The 19597-nt window shown below is 39.9% G+C and overlaps 2 protein-coding genes across 4 annotated transcripts; both read left to right on the top strand.

Annotated features, from left to right (window-relative positions):
• Positions 1 to 105: 105 nt before the first annotated feature.
• On the top strand, positions 106 to 3782 carry LOC111330259 (kyphoscoliosis peptidase-like). Its single transcript, XM_022935086.2, has one exon. The coding sequence runs from the start codon at positions 425 to 427 to the stop codon at positions 2843 to 2845; it is 2421 nt and encodes an 806-aa protein (XP_022790821.2). The 5' UTR covers positions 106 to 424; the 3' UTR covers positions 2846 to 3782.
• A 4273-nt stretch (positions 3783 to 8055) lies between these two features.
• Positions 8056 to 18612, top strand: LOC111330297 (uncharacterized). 3 transcript variants are annotated; one of them, XM_022935137.2, is made up of 8 exons: positions 8056 to 8279; positions 10459 to 10601; positions 11455 to 11614; positions 11978 to 12090; positions 13249 to 13395; positions 13931 to 14144; positions 15092 to 15322; positions 15401 to 18612. In XM_022935137.2, exons 1-8 carry the CDS (start codon positions 8261 to 8263, stop codon positions 17596 to 17598), a joined length of 3225 nt encoding a protein of 1074 aa, XP_022790872.2. In that variant the 5' UTR covers positions 8056 to 8260; the 3' UTR covers positions 17599 to 18612. The 3 variants fall into 3 exon arrangements, with proteins under 3 accessions (XP_022790872.2, XP_022790873.2, XP_088591381.1); XM_022935138.2 differs by lacking the exon at positions 8056 to 8279 and adding an exon at positions 9902 to 10044; XM_088735255.1 differs by lacking the exon at positions 8056 to 8279 and adding an exon at positions 10046 to 10062.
• Positions 18613 to 19597: the final 985 nt, after the last annotated feature.

Below are 19597 nucleotides of genomic sequence, written 5' to 3'. Positions count from 1 at the left end.
GTTTATTTCTCCGTGATACTTGATCCGTGATCCCAAATTCTTGAACACCTGGATCCTGATTTTCCATAAAAAATACAAAATGGCGACTCCCGCTGGGATAACCTGCCCATTTCAGTTTCTCGTCTTTAAAGCAGATACTGTAATTATTGCTGATGACTATCGAAGTTATATGATGATACACAGTGGGAAAGAGCGAACGAAACCTTTTTAGAACTTTTTGTGCTTTATTTCCGCCATTTACATCAGTTAGCCTCACTGGTGCCCCTTCAGTGATCATCCATGACTGATCGATCGATTTAATAATAAGTTGCTATTAGCAACGTTCCCCTTTTTATACACATGAAAAGATAATTGAGGCACAGTCGTTCCCTCATGCTACACTAAGCAAGCGACGACAATAGCCACTTGTTTCTTACAGCCAACGATGGGATGTGGAACATCAAAATCGGTCCAAACAGCCGTCGAGACCACAAATCACAGTCAAAATGCGAACGAAAACTTTGACTCGAAACCAAATGTACCCGACGATAAAGCTCCCAAAACAAGCCTAATTGAGAGAGGTGAAAATCAATTTTCCGTTGGCGACCGAGTGCATGTTTCTGGATACACGGGTGCTGTCAGGTTTATTGGTTATTTACGCGACCCAAGCGGCGGCGAATGGATAGGAATTGAGTTAGACCATCCACATTCACAGGGGAACGATGGATTCTTCGATGGAGTTCATTATTTCAATTGTGAGCCGAGGCATGGCATGTTCGCTCGACCGTCAGTGGTGTTTCAACACAAGAATGCTGAAAGTATTACTGCAGAAACGAATACTTCTTTAGAAATGATCACTTTTATTCAAACTAACATTCGACGGTTTCTTGCAAAACTTCGACTGGCAAAATTTCAACAGCGCACGGGAATCGAAAAGCAGATCGATGCACATGTTTTAGCGACACCAGATGAACAAACGGAAAGCTTTGAAAAATTGAGCACCTACCTGACCAGTCCCTGGGAAGGAGACAGGAACAAAGCCTACGCGATTTTCCGCTGGGTGAGTTTCAATGTCGCGTATGATGTGGATGGCTTCTTTGGAAAGACCGAGAAAAAGAGTTGCGATGCCGCTAGCGTTCTACGCCATAAAACATCAGTGTGCGCTGGTTATGCGAATCTTTTCGAAGCACTTGGTAAAGCCGCCGGTCTACAGGTACATATCATCACGGGTTACGCCAAGGGTTACGGCTTCGAGCCCGGCCAGCAGATTAAAGAAACAAATCATGCGTGGAATGGAGTTCAAGTCAACGGTGAGTGGTTCATTTCTGAGCCTACATGGGGCGCTGGTTACCTGGGAGCTGATTTGATGTTCCACCGCAGCCCAGACGTGTCAATGTTCCTGATGGACCCCGAATATGCTATATGTAGTCATTACCCATCCGACCAACAATGGCAGCTCCTTGATGTACCCATCAGCAAGGAAGAATTTGAGAAGCTGGTTGTGCCTTCTGGAAGAATTCACCAGATGGGATTGGAAATTCTCAGTCACAAGGAAAGCATGTACAGTATTGACGATACAGATCACATCGAAATGATGTTCTACTCTCCATCGCTGAAGATGCTGCGAGGTGATCTGAAGAACATCTCAGGGAAAGAATACGAAGGAAGAAGATGGACACAGATTCTACCTTGTGGAGTGAACCAAGTCAAGCTTAAAGCACAGTTCCCCGCTCCTGGAAAGTACAAGTTGAATTTGTACATCAGAGACGAGGTGTCCAATACAAAGTGGCATGGTGGAATAGAATACAACATCCACGCTAAGAAAGGAGTTGAGAAAAATCGAGGGGGATTCCCGCAATTGGGAAGTGAGTTTTATGAAGCAGGATTCAACCTCGATCATCCACTCGAGAACATTGTATCCGACGACGGAAAGGCTTACATCTCATTACAGAACTACAACATTCAAATTTCTTGCATCTTTGGACAGCTTGACCTTGTAGGAGAGGGGAAACGACTCAAAAAAGACTTCGGTGAATTTTCATTTTGCCACTCAGAGAAGACAGTGAGTGGTTTCCGAGTCTTGGTGCATTGCCCACTTCCGGGCGAGTACACCTTGAAAGTGTTTGCCAAGTATTTTGGTGAGGGAAAGGCAGATACTTTCGTGTGTACCTATTACATAAATGCACTCGCTGGTGTAAAACCTGTGCCAGGCTTTCCCCGAATGTCGGACAGCTTTGTATTGTGGGGCCTGGAGCTCAAGGAGCCCAAGCAGAATATTTATACCCCGGATGGACGAGCTTGTGTTAAGCTGAAGACACTGGATGACGTATCAGTTCGTGGGTATTTGATGAAAGACAAACAGCATCTTGACAACAATTTGTGCTTCAGTAACACAGCGGAGGGTGTTGGCACAATTCTTGTTCATTCTCCTGAAGCCGGCATTTTTCAGCTGAACGTATTTGGCAAAAAACCTGAGAGCAAAGACAATGAATATTTAGCAACATTCATGATCAAGTCTGATCAAGCACCTAGCTCAAACCCAGGCTTCCCCTACGTGAAGGCCGAGTTTAAGGAGTGGGGACTGGAACTAGTGGATCAGTTGGAGAACATTGTTTCACGTGACAGTCATGTGAAAGTCACATTTTCTAATCCTCACGATATTTCCATTACGTCGTGGCTGTTTGACGCAAATGATAAGCAGATTGGCAACTCGTGTCCAGTGGAAACAGCTGACAACATGACTGTCATGACATGTGAGCTGCCAAAAGCTGGAATGTTTAAATTGAATGTTTTTGGGACAAATCCATTGATTGACAGCACAAAACGAGTGTTTCTTTGTACATACAAATTGTTACACACGAAATGATGTAATTTCAAGAACGACAGACGACATAAGTACATAAGGTTTTCGTAAGCCTTATATCTGATTGATATATTGCTTAAAACTGGAATTTACTCGCTGTATCTATAGGAAAGTCCCTCTGCAGTTGTTAACCTAACACTTTTGTCAGAATGGTTAAATTTTTCGTTCAATACGCAATAGGCTCTTCGATGTTTGGACAGCCTGTAGGAATCGACATCTTTGTTTGGGAAGGGGAGACGGTTTCTTTTACTTTTGTATGTACAAAACGTATGATATTTAGTTCTTATTAACCGGGTGGGAGGTCTGTATGGGAGAATCTTGACCGAGGTCGCCAGTACAGACCGAACGCAGTGAGGTCTGTACCAGCGACCGAGGTCAAGATTCTCCCTTACAGACCGACCTAGCTCGGTTAATAAGATGTTTATTATATGGCTGTGTCTTATATGCCAATTTTTTATATTCTTTGTACCTTTTTTTTCTAGACCGGTCTAGATGCCGGTCTAGATGGGATAATCTAGACCGCTTTCAATATTGATTTCAGCCAATCAAATTCGTGAATTCGGTAGTTCCCAGTCCTTGTGAGACACAGTCATATGATAAAGGCACTTATTTTAATCGAATTTTCATTCAAATATTCTCGTTTTTTTCCGGATCCTTGATTCAAACTGCTGTTCGTGCGCAATTTACCTTGAGCGGCTTTTAAACCAGTTAAAAGAAAACATTAGCAGTAAATTTCAAATTTGTTAATTCTTTCATAATGGCACTGGTTTTATAGGAAAAGGACTAGTAGTGTTATTCGTTATATTGGCCTCCTATAACATAACGAATACAGTATGCATCGTCTGATTGGTCAATTTAATTCCCAAGCGGATGCTTTATTAGGTTACAGAGCCTGTATGTAACTTGTCGTAAAAACAATAAAACGCTTAATTGAAGGTCACTTGTTTAGGTTCCAATCTTTCGATTTAATTTCAAGCGAGTAACAAGCTCCAGACTACAGTCAACGGAGACACCCAGCAGTGCGGGCTTACAGTCTATTCAAAGTTACGTCACAAGAGAGTAGAAATCAGTATGGTGACGTATGCACAAAACCAAACCAAATACCGCCGTGGCGAAAAAAGAAAACTGATTCATTTCTAGTGTCCTTTGTTTGTTTCTTTTTGTGCCAACATCGATGCATCGATATCTGGAAACTCATTTCCTTTCGGCCAAACGTATTCCTTTTCTGACAAAACTGGACGTCACTTTAAGAAGAGGATTTGGTTCTGGATCTATTTCCCCTCAAGCGAGATGATTTTTTTTTTATATCTTGTTATTCATTTTTGTCAACATCATACTGACCTTCTAATTCAGGTGATTACAAAGCGCAAAACCAAAGAATACACCAGGCATAAATCTTTTCCGGTGGTGGATGCTCCGTCCTTCCTGCGGCGTGCACATGAGCCCGTAAATACACTAAATAGAGCCGCGGTGAAAGCCATCGCGGGAATTTGTAACCATGACCCCCTCCCCCCGTTTCTTCTTTGAAAAATCCAAGATAATCCTTTGGAAGAGTCAGACTAGTCGTGGAACTGTTAGACACATCGACGGAACCGTCTGAAGACGGACGCTAGTGACTGAAATCGAGCAGAACCGTCCGACGGTAGATGGACGAACGTGTCTGAAATCGGACGGAACGGTCCGAAGACGGACGCTAGTGACTGAAATCGAGCAGAACCGTCCGACGGTAGATGGACGAACTTGTCTGAAATCGGACGGAACGGTCCGAAGACGGACGCTAGTGACTGAAATCGAGCGGAACCGTCAGTAGACGGACGCAAGTATCCGGGGGAGAAAGACAACGGCTTTTTGTGTGTACTTTAAAATCATGGTTGGTTATTCGTAGGTAATTTCACTGTGTTATGCGAGAAAATAATACCCTACCGCGTCAAACAATTGTTCTACTAACAAGTAATGTACCTCTTTGCTCATGTTGCATTTAGGGATTGTAGAGTTTGATCAGTCAAGAAATCCTAAAGGGGGTCATGAACAATCATGCAAATTACAAACTATATTGCAAAACAGCTGTTAGATATTCAGAAAACACATTCCAAATTCAATTTTCTTGCAAAAACCAAATTGCTTCTTTTATTCGTTTATGATAATTAGTTTATTCTTTAAGAGGCAAACGCTTCTTTTCTTTTATATTTGTCAGATATACGTTCTGACGCCAAGTTTACATAGACTTATTTAATTGCCTTTTTCTTTGCCATTTTTTTTTCGTTTTCTCCATTATTACGTCTGCGGCTGACGTAGAGTTACTGAAACTTAATCAAGATCCTTGTCTTTAGGGAGATTTATACGGAAATTATCGCCTAGATGTCGGCTTATACAAGTTTTATTTTCATGAAAAAAGATAACGTGGCAACGTTTTTGATCTGCCGAAGTTATTAACGTATCGAAAGACAAATTGAACTGTTGGGTTAAGTGTTTCTGCTAGAAAGGAAAATAATTGATGGTGTCATCGGTGTTTGCAACCACAGAGTTAAATTAAAACGCGCACCAAGCTTTGGACAATTTGTGAAAGTAGGTTTAGTTTGAACACCTTGCGTTTTATGCAAATGCTGGTTTGAAAAGTCATAATAGAAAATAGATTTTCTAATTTTCTATAAAAGGGAAACCAATCCACTATCAAATTTTCTTTGTTAGTTGAGCAGATGGACGAGTTAATTACTTCCGTGAATTGGAAATTTTAAGCGCCTTAGTCGTACAAAATTGGAGCCAAAAGTTTAGAAGGCGGCGAAAAATTTTAAGTACAGCTAAGGATCTTGAAATGTACCTCTGACATGGAACCCTTTAACGCTGCTTTCTCATTGTCTTGCGAATGAAAGCTATCAAATTTATTCAGTCTGGAGCGGAATCTTTGAAAGGCGAAGGTAATTCGCTGTGTGCACATTCGACATTAGGATCAAATTCGTTGTCATGCACTGCTCAGAGTGAACACGGAGAATTCGACTATGATTCTCTGTTGGAGGTGATGGACGAGCGAATGAAACGAGAGGAAACGATTTTGTCAACAAGTCCTCATAGAAAGATTGTTAACGCTGTCCGTTATGCCAAAGCAATGAACTACTCTCTTGACTCGAGCTTGGAAAAAACCAAGGACTTGTTACATCGCGAATTCGAGAGGGAAATTCGACGCATCTTTGACGTGCAGCAAGCCGCTTATCAGGAACTTCCTGCGGTCGAGAGAACCACACGGTCCAATCTAATGGGAGTCACAACTAAACAGTTCCGCCGGCGACTGAGAGAAGTATTAGCAAGCCGAAGGAGATCTGAAGAGTTTAAAAGAACTCGCACACGCTTTTTTCTACCAAGTTTAACCCCAGTTGAACCATCAAGTAGGCAAGACAATGTGTATGTGCCTCTATCTCGATCGAAAAAAGACAGCGAAGTTATTTATTTGCCGCCGATATAACTGCTGCCGGGGAAACCATCTTTGTCATATTCTACTTACTTAAGATGGCAATGCATTGCATGGTAATTTCTGACAGATTTATCGAGATGTTCCCATTTTAAAAGTGGGGTTTCTTTCTAACATCTACTCCTTACCTTCTTTTTGCTTGTGCTTTTCCGTAATCTCAAGAAATTACAAGGTCCTTCATCACATTGGCCATTTAAGTTTTACACAGTTCCGCATTACTGTCACTTGTGCTTGTTAGGGATATGAAGAGCAGCTTCGAAGTAGTTGAACGTTTTATTTCTTAAGACCCGTTAACAAATTAATATTTTTCTAGTTCAGTTAAAAGACACACTTTGTTTTCATGTATTTTCTCGATCAATATCACCTTTCAGGTCATTGATGCATTTCATTATAATCTTAACTGAGAACCTCTTGAAAATAGTTCATTTTACGAATTCTTTCTAAAGTCAATTTGTTTTCGCGGTTGTTGCGTATTTCACTTCCTAAAATATAACCCCGGTTTGTAGACTAAAAACTAGGGAAATCTGCTGAATTACTGAGTAATATTGATTTATAACGAGCCTCTGCGGTTTTTAAAGGTGCGACAGATAGATATTAAGGGCCTGATTACATGAGCCGAGCTGGCCCGGTTAGCCGGGCTGATTTCTTTTGTTTTCACGCTTTGGCGAACACCAAAACAAAAGAAATCAGCCCGGCTAACCGGGCCAGCCCGGCTCATGTAATCAGGCCCTAAGGTGAGTATTCCGGACACTTCGTTCGAAGAACTGTACAATAAACTCGGCTGATCAATAATAGCGGAGTTAACTGACGTGTCAGGAAAAATCTTAACAAAACAACAAAGTTAACGATCAAACGTTTTTTCTCCATTAGTTTATTTTGATGTTTGTGATCGATTACGTACCATGAGAAATCATTTTCGCCTTTTAATGAATTGCTCTAAATACGTTAACTTTGTTCTTTCATTGTCACTGGCAGACTGTGGAGAGAAGCTTAATTGTTTCTGAACAGTATCCAAACCCTGACAAGAGTAAAAACACACACATACAGACACGTAAGGAGAACCACACAAGAACCACATAAACAACAATGGAATCACTGATTCAGTTCTCAATACTTCTGATTAGGTGCTGAAACTTACAGTAAATTTAAATGCGGTCTGACAAACTGGCTCTTCGAGATACATTCATACCTTTGTCAATATATCATTTTAGCGGCAAAATTATCTTCGCACATTTGCATTATTAAAACTTACAGCCCAAGCCCTTTTTATGATGCCCAGTCCTAAAAAAAGTTTTTATAAAGTTGAGAATTTTCTGAATATAAATATTAAACAATCTCATGTAATGTAGTCCTTGACAAGTCATAGAGGTGGAGATTAAAAGAAAAAAAAAAGGATGCATCTCCTTGAGCCTAGATCGTCACAAATCATAATCTTTATTAGCAATCATAAATCTATTACAAATGTTACAAAGTTGCCTCGCCCTCAGGTGGAGGCTGCCTCTCTCCCGTTGTCTCCACGGTTGAGTGGTAAATTCAAATGGCTTTGTCAACGCATACGTACTGTTACTGTTTTCGAACTAATTTGCCTCGTCCTCAGATGAAGGCTGCCTTTTCCTCTGTTGTCTCCACGGTTGAGTTGTAAATTCAAATGGCTTTGTCGAATTTTTCGCGGGCGTCAATAATTTAGTGGATTTTCTTCGAGCGGGTATAACCTGTTGATCACAATCCAAATTAGGAAAACTCGCTCGTTGGCATTTGTAAACTAGCGAAGCGACTAAATCTTCTTCGGTTCGCTTGGTTTTTTGAACGCAGCTATATTTTCGGGGCTATTCCTTACAAGATGATGTGTTAGCCATCGTTTGAAAAGACAAAATTGTATATGAGGTAATTTTCAAAGGAATGGATATTGTTTGTCTCAATCTTAGAAGTGTTGACGGGACTACGGGATAAAAAATATGGGAGTTCTATCACAAGGTAAGATAATCGAGTCTGTTCTGTTGTGACATAAAATAGTTCATTAGTGGAGTCGATAAGTTTATTAGTAACTATTTTCAGTAGTAATTCTATGGATGACAAAAATTATGAAAGGCTTTGCTAAAAGCATATAACTCATCGAGAAGTTTACTAAACTGACTGTCATGGAATGAAATCAGAGATCTGACTAGTACTTTCATTTCACCGTTAATTTTTTTTTTTTTTCATCACTTCAATTTTACTTTCGTTAATTTCCTACAAAATCAAGGTTTTAATGATTTCTGCTTATACATAACGAAGAATTCAACCAGTCATCTCATGAAATACCGAGATTTCACCATCGTAATCGCTGGAGATTACTATCTTAATTTATAACAAAGGCACCTCATAAATACGTAATAATCAGCATCCATCGAAAATCACAAAATACGTGAACAACTATGAACTGGTATAGTTAGGTAAAATATTTGATAAATGGTAAAAACTTAAGTTGGATGCTTGATTTACACAATTTTTGGGTGGCTCTTTCAGTCTAATTAATGATCATCGTTAAAGAATAAAACTCACCTTACATGAAATATACCAATAAGGAGAAGGAGAAACGTAAAAACAAAAGCTAACCAAAGGTTCAAGAGATTCGGGAAAAATGTGAAGGCTCATGTCCAATTTGACCAACAAAAAAGGATAAATCTGTGTTCTTAAGGGGAGTTGAATTTGAAAAAATTAAAACACCGCAAAAATCACAAGGAAAATGAACTTCTTAAAACCTGCAACAGATCACCAGACATTAGCTTTCAAGGTTATGAGTACGATCGAGGATATACTTTTTTATATTTTTATTCAAGAACCTTTATACATTCTCAAGGTGTTTTGGTTGGAATATTTTGTTCGTTCTTTTTTCTAAATAACTCATTCTAAGTGAAGAGGAATCAGATACAAAAGTGCCAACAAACTGGTTATAGATTGATAAACCTGACAAATCACAAATTGTAGCAATTCTCGAACTTTTTGAGATGAACAAAGTCCTTCTTTCAACACCTAACGATATATAATATCGACTATTTCATCACTGCCTCTTGCTTCTTCCGAAAATGGTGGGACATTTAAAATGTCCACCCTATTGATTTTGTGCCCTTACCTAACAAAAGCGATAAAAGAATGAAATAGTGATCTTAAGAAAAATGCCTCATTTAAATTTCTATTCTGGTCCAATCGAGAATTAAAATACAACTTAAAATTGTAAAAAAACCTTTCTTTTCTATCTATGTGACACTTTGTTCATAACCTATATAGAGATCAAACTACCGTTACTATAACATTTAAAATTTGATTCACACAACCTGATATAGTTGGCTTTTATAGCTAACATATTTAATATTTTTCAAAGAAATTATAATTTTATTTTATTTTATTCGTCTTTTTTTTAATAATAGTGAAAAGAGAAATTTGGCTTTTTTCATACAAACACGTTTCTCCCGTATGAGTCGTCAATACTGCTTCCGCGATTAATTAAAAGGCTGTTGATCACACCACACATATTTTCATCATGGTACCAGTCGCAAATGACCTTTAGCTGTTGGGGTAACTATTTTTCTCTAAACACTGCGCTGCTGGTTCTGTTTTCACAATGAGCTGGTAGCTAGTTGAAGACCTTCTCGAACGAAGCTTTCACGAACAAACCCCTGCTAAGAGCTGAAAAGTTACTTCTGAAGTAAAACGGGATCGTACAAGTTATACGTAAAAAACAAGATGCATCAATGAAATCGTAAGGGTTCAAACCATAGTGAGTTCATTGAATATCACAGTTTTTTTTTCGCTTGGTTACATTGCTTCACGTCATTAAAAGACGACAAAGGATAAGGTTTTTATGTTTAATTTCTCATTGAATTTGTTTTTATTTCACTGCTATAAACCGAGTTCTTCCGAACGAAAAATCATTCCGTAAATGTCACACAAATCAGAGATCAATATTTCTCCATTCAAATCTTAATAAAATAGACTTCTCTAGTACTTTTATCATAGAATCACTTAGTCTTTTTTGAAATCCGAACACGTCGAGGATGGCTAATCAACCAAAGTACTTTTGAAATGCAAAATAAAGTTATTTATGAACCAAATAACTCAAACCACAAAGTGTGTGCACAAGCCTGACTAACAAACGTTTCTTTTCTCCCTACAGATTTTATGGCTTCATTCATTTGCGCTTCCCGGTCACTGACCCTTGGAATACTTGTTATATTTTACTTAATTCACTGTCTCCATGCTCAGCAACCTCAACAGGCACAGAAGCCTCACATTATTATGATTGTAGCCGATGATTTAGTAAGTGAAATTTATTTTATCAATACAAAGCTACATAAGGGGTTACGCCTTCCACGTATACATCACATGAAAGGAAAAACGGTTGATTGATTCTTTTCATTTTCAGCGCGTTCGAAAAACTGTGGAATTTATTTTCAACATCTAAGGTCATTTTTAAAGCTTTTTTTCATTTCATTTTTTCATTTTTTCATTTTTTCATTTTTCATTAAAGACATTTTTTCATTTCATAAGAAAAAAAACCCGATTTTTTTGGGGAGAGGGGGGAGGAACGGCGGAGTGGATGACTGTCACATCACATTGTTGAGATACGAACAAAGAGAAACCAGCGTCGAATTCCGTCGAGAAACAAGCGGTCAATGTTACAAAAATCTGATAAAACTGGGAGGATTTGGGCGCTAACTAAGAGTCAGCGTGCTTACGATGCAGTCTCTGGATAATTAACAAATTATTACATGAGCGCGCGTTGGACATGAGATATGGAAGATAATCAACGAGGCGCGTAGCGTCGAGTTAATCGTAAACAATCTCGCCAACAAGCGGGAATGGAATGATGGTTTCATCAAATTTTATTAAATCCTGAACGTTTGGATATTTGGAGCCTTTTTTTCAGCTCCCCGACAGAAGGCTCATACATTTTCATTTAAGGTGACTTGGAATATGAGCTGATAACCGGAGTTGAGTGAACCAATAAGAACATTAGAAATGCAATCTTCGAATTTGAAAATTTACAAAAATCTAGATAGAGAATTAGTTTTCACCCCGACTATAAATCATTGTTGAACCAATCATCTTATTTTATCAGCACTCGATTCTACGTCCGCAGGCTTATTTCTAACAAAACTGTCTTTTGCAGGGCTGGGATGATGTCAGTTTTCACGGCTCACCCCAGATCCCCACGCCCACTCTCGACGGCTTGGCAAATTCCGGGGTAATCCTTAACAATTATTACGTATCCCCAATAGACTCACCCTCCAGGGCTGCGTTCCTGACTGGAAAATATGCCTTGAATTTAGGTAAGAAATTAGTACATCTAGATTCAATTATTTCAATTGAGGGTGCTGAAATATTTTCAAAAAGTAAACTTAACATCATAAATGCAAGTCTGATCTCGTACCCGGGCTCTCACGGTAAGTTGGCCATGAGTGTGAGCTGGGTACTTAGAAATGGCCATATAGAGAAAACTCAAGCGACGCGCCAAGCGAAGAAAAGTCGCCAAGGCTAGGGTATTCTCAAATTCTTAACCGATTGTTGCTCGCTTGAAATTCGAAGTAAAAGAGCGTAACAAACGCATACACTGTAGTGCGTAAATAATACAGGGCGTTTACAAAGGCACATGCAACTTTGAACAATATCCGGTTTCTTCAAACATCTTTCAGGCCTTCAACATGACACGATTCATAACAGGCAGCCTTATGGAGTGCCACTAAAGGAAAAGCTTCTGCCGGAATATTTGAGGCAGTTAGGTTACTCAACCCACGCTGTAGGAAAGGTAAACTTGTGTTGGTTATAAAAAATATGGATTTTCTCAGTTAGCCGCATTACACTGATTGGCTACCCAGGAAAAAAAAAAGTTTTCTTTTTAAGCAAAAAGCTTTAGTCTTTCAAGGTATAAACAAAAGGTCATAAAAATGGCGTAACAAGTTTTGGCAAAACAAATTTGACAATTTAAAGGCAATGGTTACTGAACGACTGTTTGACTATTTGAGTTCTTTTGTTGCGACATGCAACGCTGCCTTAACAACAAAATATCATTTTGGCAAGATATAAAATAAAAACATCAAACTAAGCAAAATTAACCAAAAACTGTTTGGAGAAGATTAGTAAAGATTGCAAAATTAAAGTGTCTATACGGCCAAAGGGGTTTTTATTTGAATATATCAACAAAGTTGAAATGTTAAATTGGCCACCATAACGATTACAAAAGCTGAAGTTTCGAGCGTTAGCCCTTCGTCGGAGGGTTTTTATTGTTTTGGTTTCTCTTTAACCTGTAAAAAAGCATTCTCAAAAATAAAATTTGATTCTGACGCCTCTTCACCCTAAAATCGAGCTTTAAAGTTCCCGCTATGGCCACACCCAATGAAGTTGACCGCGTAAGGGAAGATTGGTGATGAGTGACGTCACTCCAGGAGCGTTTCGAGCGTCGTGTTGTTACTTTGCTTGACAAACGCAGTACTTTTACAATACATCTATCGAGCATTTTTATGTCGCCGAAAACTCTTTACCTTACTGAAAAAAACAGTAAAATGACCACTGGCGAGATTTGGCACGTTCCTGACTTGACGTCACGACCCACTCTGAACCCAATCTCTTTTTTGCCCCGACTCACGGTCACCTTCAATGGGCGTGGCCAAAGCGGGAAGTTAAAAGCTCGATTTCAGGGCGAAGACCCATCAGAATCCAATTTTTATTTAAGAATACTTTTTTACATGTTAAATACATACCAAAACTATAAAAACCCTTTTGGCCGTATAGACACTTTAAGGCCAGACTGCTCAAAGAAACTAAAAAGTGCCACAAAACTCCATTAATTAACAGGCAAAAGTGCTCACGAACCTCTGTTTGAGTTAATTTACCTTTGAATTCCATAAGCACAAAATCTAATATCGATTCCATTTGTTTTAATCAATGATCTATTCTCTTCTCGCAGTGGCAGCTGGGTTTCTTTGCCAAGGAATTCACTCCAACTTACAGGGGGTTCGATTCCTTCTATGGCTTCTGGACTTCCGGTCAAGATTACTTTAGTCACGTGTCTTATGACGGAGGCTATGGTTTGGACTTACGAAGAAACTTGGACGTGAGTAATTGAAATACATTTTTGGGCTGATAAACCACCCTGTGACGATTTTTATGTTTTCTGTGTTGTTTTACTGTTCATCTTTTGAAGTGTATGTTTCTTACTACAGATAAATCGTTTGAAAAAGAAAACGAAAACCTAACAAGCGCGAGATACATTGGATATAGTAAAGCTGAATAGAAAAACTTAACTGCACAAGATTCTTAGACACCAGTCAAGTTGCATGAGATTCTCGTGCAACTGTAGAACTGAATAGGAGGCCCTAGTCATAAACGCTGCCAGTCCCGCATTTTTCCGCCCGCGGGAAGATTGGAGACTAGTCAGAGGGTTTAGCGGGAGTTTTGCACGTATGGCTTAACACCTTGCGTTGCTCAACGCCCCATACTTATATATGAGGGCTAATAATGACGGCGTTTTTGTAAGCTACTATAGAGTGAAGGAGAAAACCAGACACTCGCGATATCACCACACATTGTTCAAGTTCTCCGAGAAAAAAACATTTTAACATTTTAACTTTGTGTGCTCATATTTTCAGGTTGTGTACAATGAGACGGGTACTTACGGTACAGACCTCTTCACGCGCGAAGCTGACAAAGTACTCAACGATCATGACGGCACCAAGCCGCTGTTTTTGTACTTCGCCCAACAAGCCGTCCATGTTGGTAACCAGAATAACCCTCTTCAAGTGCCAAAGAAATACCTTGATCGCCTAGGATACATCGGAGACGAGAAGAGAAGGACATTTGCAGGTAATAAGTAATGATAATGCATCAAAAAAAGAAAAAAAAGTCAACAAAACAGACAGTCGGCAGTACGAGGAAAAACAGCCGACGAAGCATGGGAGATTTAGTAATAAAATCAAGTGGCCCTCGGCATGGGAAAACGCTGAGAACATGGTGGCAATAGCCCATTTCCGAATTACCCTTGGCCTCATTTTCAAAACGAGTCCTGGTGCTCATCCTTTCGTATGATAATAAGTTTTCATTCAGATGCAAATTAAACTCACTTTCACAAGAATGGTGGAGCACCAGGCCTCGTTTTGAAAAAGAGGCCAAGGGTAATTCGGAAATGGGCTCTTGCTTTTGTCATCTTTCTGATTGGTTGAAAAGATGGGACGAAATTTCTGAACCAATCACAGAGCGCACGAAAGCAACATCAACACAATCCAGGACTGCTCCTTCATTTTACCTTAGTTCTATTAGAGCTTATTTTCGACTGTTTCATCCGAAGGTTTCATATCCAGGTTGTTACCATCGCCTCCTGATCACTGCACATTTATTATTTCTGCTAATCTCAATCACAACTCTAGAATATCAAATTTTTAAATCATCATAGCTCCACAGTAACTTTCCAATTCAACTGCTCGAATAGTCAAAGGATACTCTTTTCTTGCAGAGGGAATTGAGTAAATTATAAACTTTGGTACATATGTTGTAGTTCGATTATTATCATACATTAACATGACCGAGAACAAGGGAAAATAAAATTTGAACCAAGTATAAAATTGAACTCAACACATACACCAACGGATCGGCCATTGACATCTTACGAAGTCATCCTTTGTTCTTTCGAGAATTGTTTACAAAATTTTGATTGAGAGTAATGTTATGGTAAAGTAACTTATGGTAAAGTAACTCAGAAAGCATTTTGCTCGACACTGTTAAACTTATGCACTAAACTTGTCGTTGTTTTACAGGGATGGTGTCAGCTTTGGACGAGTCGGTTCGACAATTAGTAACAACATTAAAGAAGAAGGGACTTTACGATAACTCTATCATCATCTTCACTACTGATAATGGAGCAGCCGCTGGCGGATTGGACAATAGTGCAGGCTCAAACTACCCGCTAAGAGGTGCCAAGAATACTCTTTGGGAGGGAGGCGTCCGAGCAGTTGGATTTATCCATAGCCCGCTCATAAAGAAAAGAGGTAAAACAAACTCATTATTCATTTACTGATCATGAAACACGAGGTGATATTCACAACTATGCATTACTCGCGTTCCAGGTCGAGTCTCAACTGCCTTACTGCATGCTTCTGATTGGCTTCCGACTGTCTATCATCTGGCCGGCGGTGACGTGAAAGGCCTGGGATCCATCGATGGATTCAATGTATGGGAGACAATTTCCAATGATGCCCAGTCTCCGCGGTATGAGATCCTTCATGGTCTGGACTCCATGAGAGAGAAGAGGGCCGCTCTGAGAATTGGAGACTATAAGATGATAGTCCATCAAAACCGCAGTTTCTATAGTGATTGGTACCCTAGACCAGAAAGTCAGCGCGAGTTAGACCAGCCCCCTAAGCCAAGTGTACTCAAAGACGCAGCCGTTGATTGTACCTTAAAGCACCCACACCCACTACTGTACACAAAAGCACCGATTTGTAACCCTGACTTGAAGCCTTGTTTATTCAACATCAAGTGGGATCCATGCGAATACCACAACCTAGCAGATTTTATGCCAAACACCTTAAAAGTCATGATTGACAGGCTTAAGTTTTACTACCGAAGGTCCACGCCCGCGATATACCCTCAAGCGGATGACAGCGCAAATCCTGATCAGCACGGAGGAGTCTGGGGCCCATGGCGGGACACACCGGATATTGATCAGACAATGAATGATTACGTGTATCCAAATTCATATTATGATTCACCAAAATTATCTCCAGGCAATCCTTCCAAGAGTCAACTAAATCATTTTTTGAGCGACCAGGTAGTTGCTTCCGCCCCAAAGAAGGAAGCAGCCCCCACAGAAGTCGAGGATATTATCGTCAATTTCAGAGATCCAAATCAAGGCAAATCCGCTACCCTAGCAACAACGGCAAATACCGCTCCCACACCGACCACGGCACCCCCAGCTGTCATGACAGAGTCCACTGCTTCTACAGTCTCACGATTCACAGCTCCGCCTTCCATTCCCCCGGCAATCGTCTCCGATGAGTCGCAAAAGAAACTGGATTATACAGCACAGAGGCCGCGACCCTTCCGACCGACAGGAGCCCTCAAGGGTTTCTTCCAGCATCAGAATGTTGACTTCCGTCCCAGTATTAAACCAGTGCAGCTTATCCCTGACACTGTAAAACAAGTAGAGCACATGGTACAGGGGGAGCAAGACCAACCTGTCAAATATATCAACCCACTGACTGTAAAGCCGAGTAAGAAAATCCCCGCGATACACGCCTGGCCAACTCAACAGTCCCTCGTACCAGAGGACGTCCAGAACGTTGTCAAACAGAATGGGTTCTCAAAGCACCTAGCATCAAGCCATGTGGAGGAAGTTTCTTTAATTCCACCAAAATCGCCTGTGAAATTAACTCATAAGGTGTCCATGTTCGGTTCGCACTCGGACAACATTAACACACTGCCAGAAATTCTCGACATAATCGATGAGTCCACGGCACCGAGCGCGTTCACGGCTGGAGGTAGCGGACAGCGCGAGATACCGAAGATATTCGATATCATAGACGAAGCACATAACCAGCAGAGTAATGTCAAGGAATTAACTTCACCTAAAGAAGGGCCAATAGCAACTAGCAAACCACTGACCAGCAAAGACGTAGGCTCAGGCATGGGCGTAGGCCTGACTGGACTACCCGACGGTATCTCGGTGTTCGGCAAACTGGGAGATAAAAAGATCCTGTCCAAATCTCACGACGCCAAGGCTAAAGGAAGGGAGCATATTGTGGCGAAAGAGAGACCCGTCAAAGATAAGAAAAAGCCTGCAGTTCATAAATTTATCGGTAACATTACCATTGACGGTCGCCGATATCTTATCATGGGAACAGAGAGCGAGGAGTCAGACTCAGTCACCACACACGTACAAGGTGACAGAATCACTTTGCACCTCCCCAAAGCGAAGAAAACCAACACTCATAATCACAGTCACAAGACCAAAGCTGACGGCAAAACCCCAGAGAGCCCCGACAGCAAGTCAGAAATTGGAGAGATCACCGACTACATCGACATGGACGAAGACGACAGTGCTAAACCAACCAACAAAACACTGGCTGCTCATAACATCACCGCTGTGCAGACTGCGGGCAATAACACTAAGTGCGAGAAAGTCGTTCAGCTTGATACATCCGACAATGCTGTCGTCGTGTCCTCGGTCGTGATTGTCGTGATCGCTTCGGCAATGGTCGTCGGTGTTGCTGTTGTTGCTATGGTTGCGGTGGTTGCAAGACACTGCCAAAACGCTAGGAATTAATTCCATTTCTTTTCATTATTTTTACGCAGAGAGCTGAAGTATTTTTATTGTTAAGTAAACGTGTGATTTGCAATGTACAGAGAAAATCGAAGTTAAGCGTTGATGAACACATGTAAACATCTATATTCCAAATTTCTTTCCATTTGTATTTCGCTCTTTGCGACTTCAAGAGCTCCAGAAGGACCATGGGATTAATCAAATCACTTTAAGGTCAACTTTGTTTTAGTTATTATTTAGTTTTAATTCTTCATTTTATTGAACTTCGGCAACTTCAAGAGCTCCAGAAGGACTATGGGATTGATTGAATCACTTTAAAGTCAACTTTGTCTTAGTTACTATTTAGTTTAATTCTTCATTTTATTGAACTCAGGTTCTAAAAAGAAAACGTAGCAATTATCTTTCTCAATTATCACCATCTCAAAAACTATACCCACGAGAATCAAAAGGGAAAGAGAATTTGCAAAATTCTCTTTGGTCCTTAAATGGCGCATCACATTGAATTACAACTAAATTAGTTCACAAGTCTTGCACAAAGATCGATAATATTTTAAATGAAATTTTCGCATACACATATTGATTATATTATTTAGACACTGAAATATTTTGAGGTGCTTTTACGATACAAGTTAACAAAGTTCACTTACATTGCCCTCGTTCTTTTTCTCCTTCTTTTTTAACAAAAATAGACTAACATGAAGTGTGCGAACACGAGCAGTTGCAAGAATTTCTAGATGTTTCCTAGGTGTGACGTTATCACATTACATTGCAGAATACCTTTCAATCAAATCGATTCTTTTGCGAAAATATTTTCTCTATTTTACAAATTTACAAAAGCATTTTATGAAATCCACACAGTTATCGAGCAAAAAACGAAAAGGCAAGAATAAAACAAAGGCGAGTTATGGCTCAAAGAATCTTATTGTGATCTGTTATTAGTGTAGAAGATGAAATGTTGCGTCTATTGTAATCTGTCACGAGAGAAACTAATAAAATGTGCATGTTGCAATTGTGTCATTTGGTCCCCTCTCCTTTGCTTTATTTATGATTTCTTTCTAGCTTCTGACCGGAGATAGTGGTATTGGGGCCGTTACTGGTAACTTATTACACGACTCGGGCAGTCAGAGGGCCAATAACTAAAATCAACCAATCAAAATGCTCTATTGCCGGTCAATATTCTCTCAGTATTGGACCGGGCACTGTCCCGAATGGTCCCGAATGATACCGCACTTGTTTCCCTTTGAACTTCAGTCGTATAATAAATCTCTTATTAACCAAGCTTGCTCAGGACCGTACTGGAAGAATATCGGCCCTCGGTCTTTTTTGTACGGACCTCGCTGCGCTCGGTCCGTACTGTCAAGACCTCAGGCCGATATTCTCCCAGTACGGCCCTCGCGCTTGGTTAATAAGATATATTTATTGGAGAAGGAACTACACATTTAAACAATTGCTATGTAATGCGTTAATGAGAGCAGATTAAGTATTTCCTGATCAGGTCCAAAGCTGGTCTAGAACTTACACAAACATAATGCACAATGTTACAGTTATCAATTGTGAAATATGCCAGCATTATTTTGTCACCGAACTTCCAGACCGACAGAGTTTCTAAAATATTTTAGTTTGTAAAGCAGTTTATCCTCTTGTAGCCTGATAAGTCAAAAATGTAAAAAAAAAAAACCTTTTCTTAGAAGAGTCTTTTTCACTGATTTTTTAAAACCTTGATAAGATCAAATAGGTTTAATGTAACTAATACTGACATAGCATTTGCATGAGAATCTGAAAACATGAACGATATTTAAGCCGTCGAAACAGCTATCTCTTCTTTGTGCTGGTTAAGGAAAAGAAAGGCATTTGTTAGCTACAAGGTATTATCTTTTCTTAAAACGTGGTGGTGCTTTTACATTTTACATATTGAAACATAGCTATCATACTTGTAAGCTCAGTGCAATACCGGATGCAAACATTACTGTAATCGAGAGCTCCCTTCTCGAGAATCCTCTTA

The sequence above is a fragment of the Stylophora pistillata genome, chromosome 10, assembly GCF_964205215.1.
Source record: "Stylophora pistillata chromosome 10, jaStyPist1.2, whole genome shotgun sequence".
Taxonomy (NCBI): Eukaryota; Metazoa; Cnidaria; class Anthozoa; order Scleractinia; family Pocilloporidae; genus Stylophora; species Stylophora pistillata.
The sequence above is the reverse complement of the archived record's forward strand: the minus strand, read 5'-3'. Positions and strand labels throughout refer to the sequence as shown.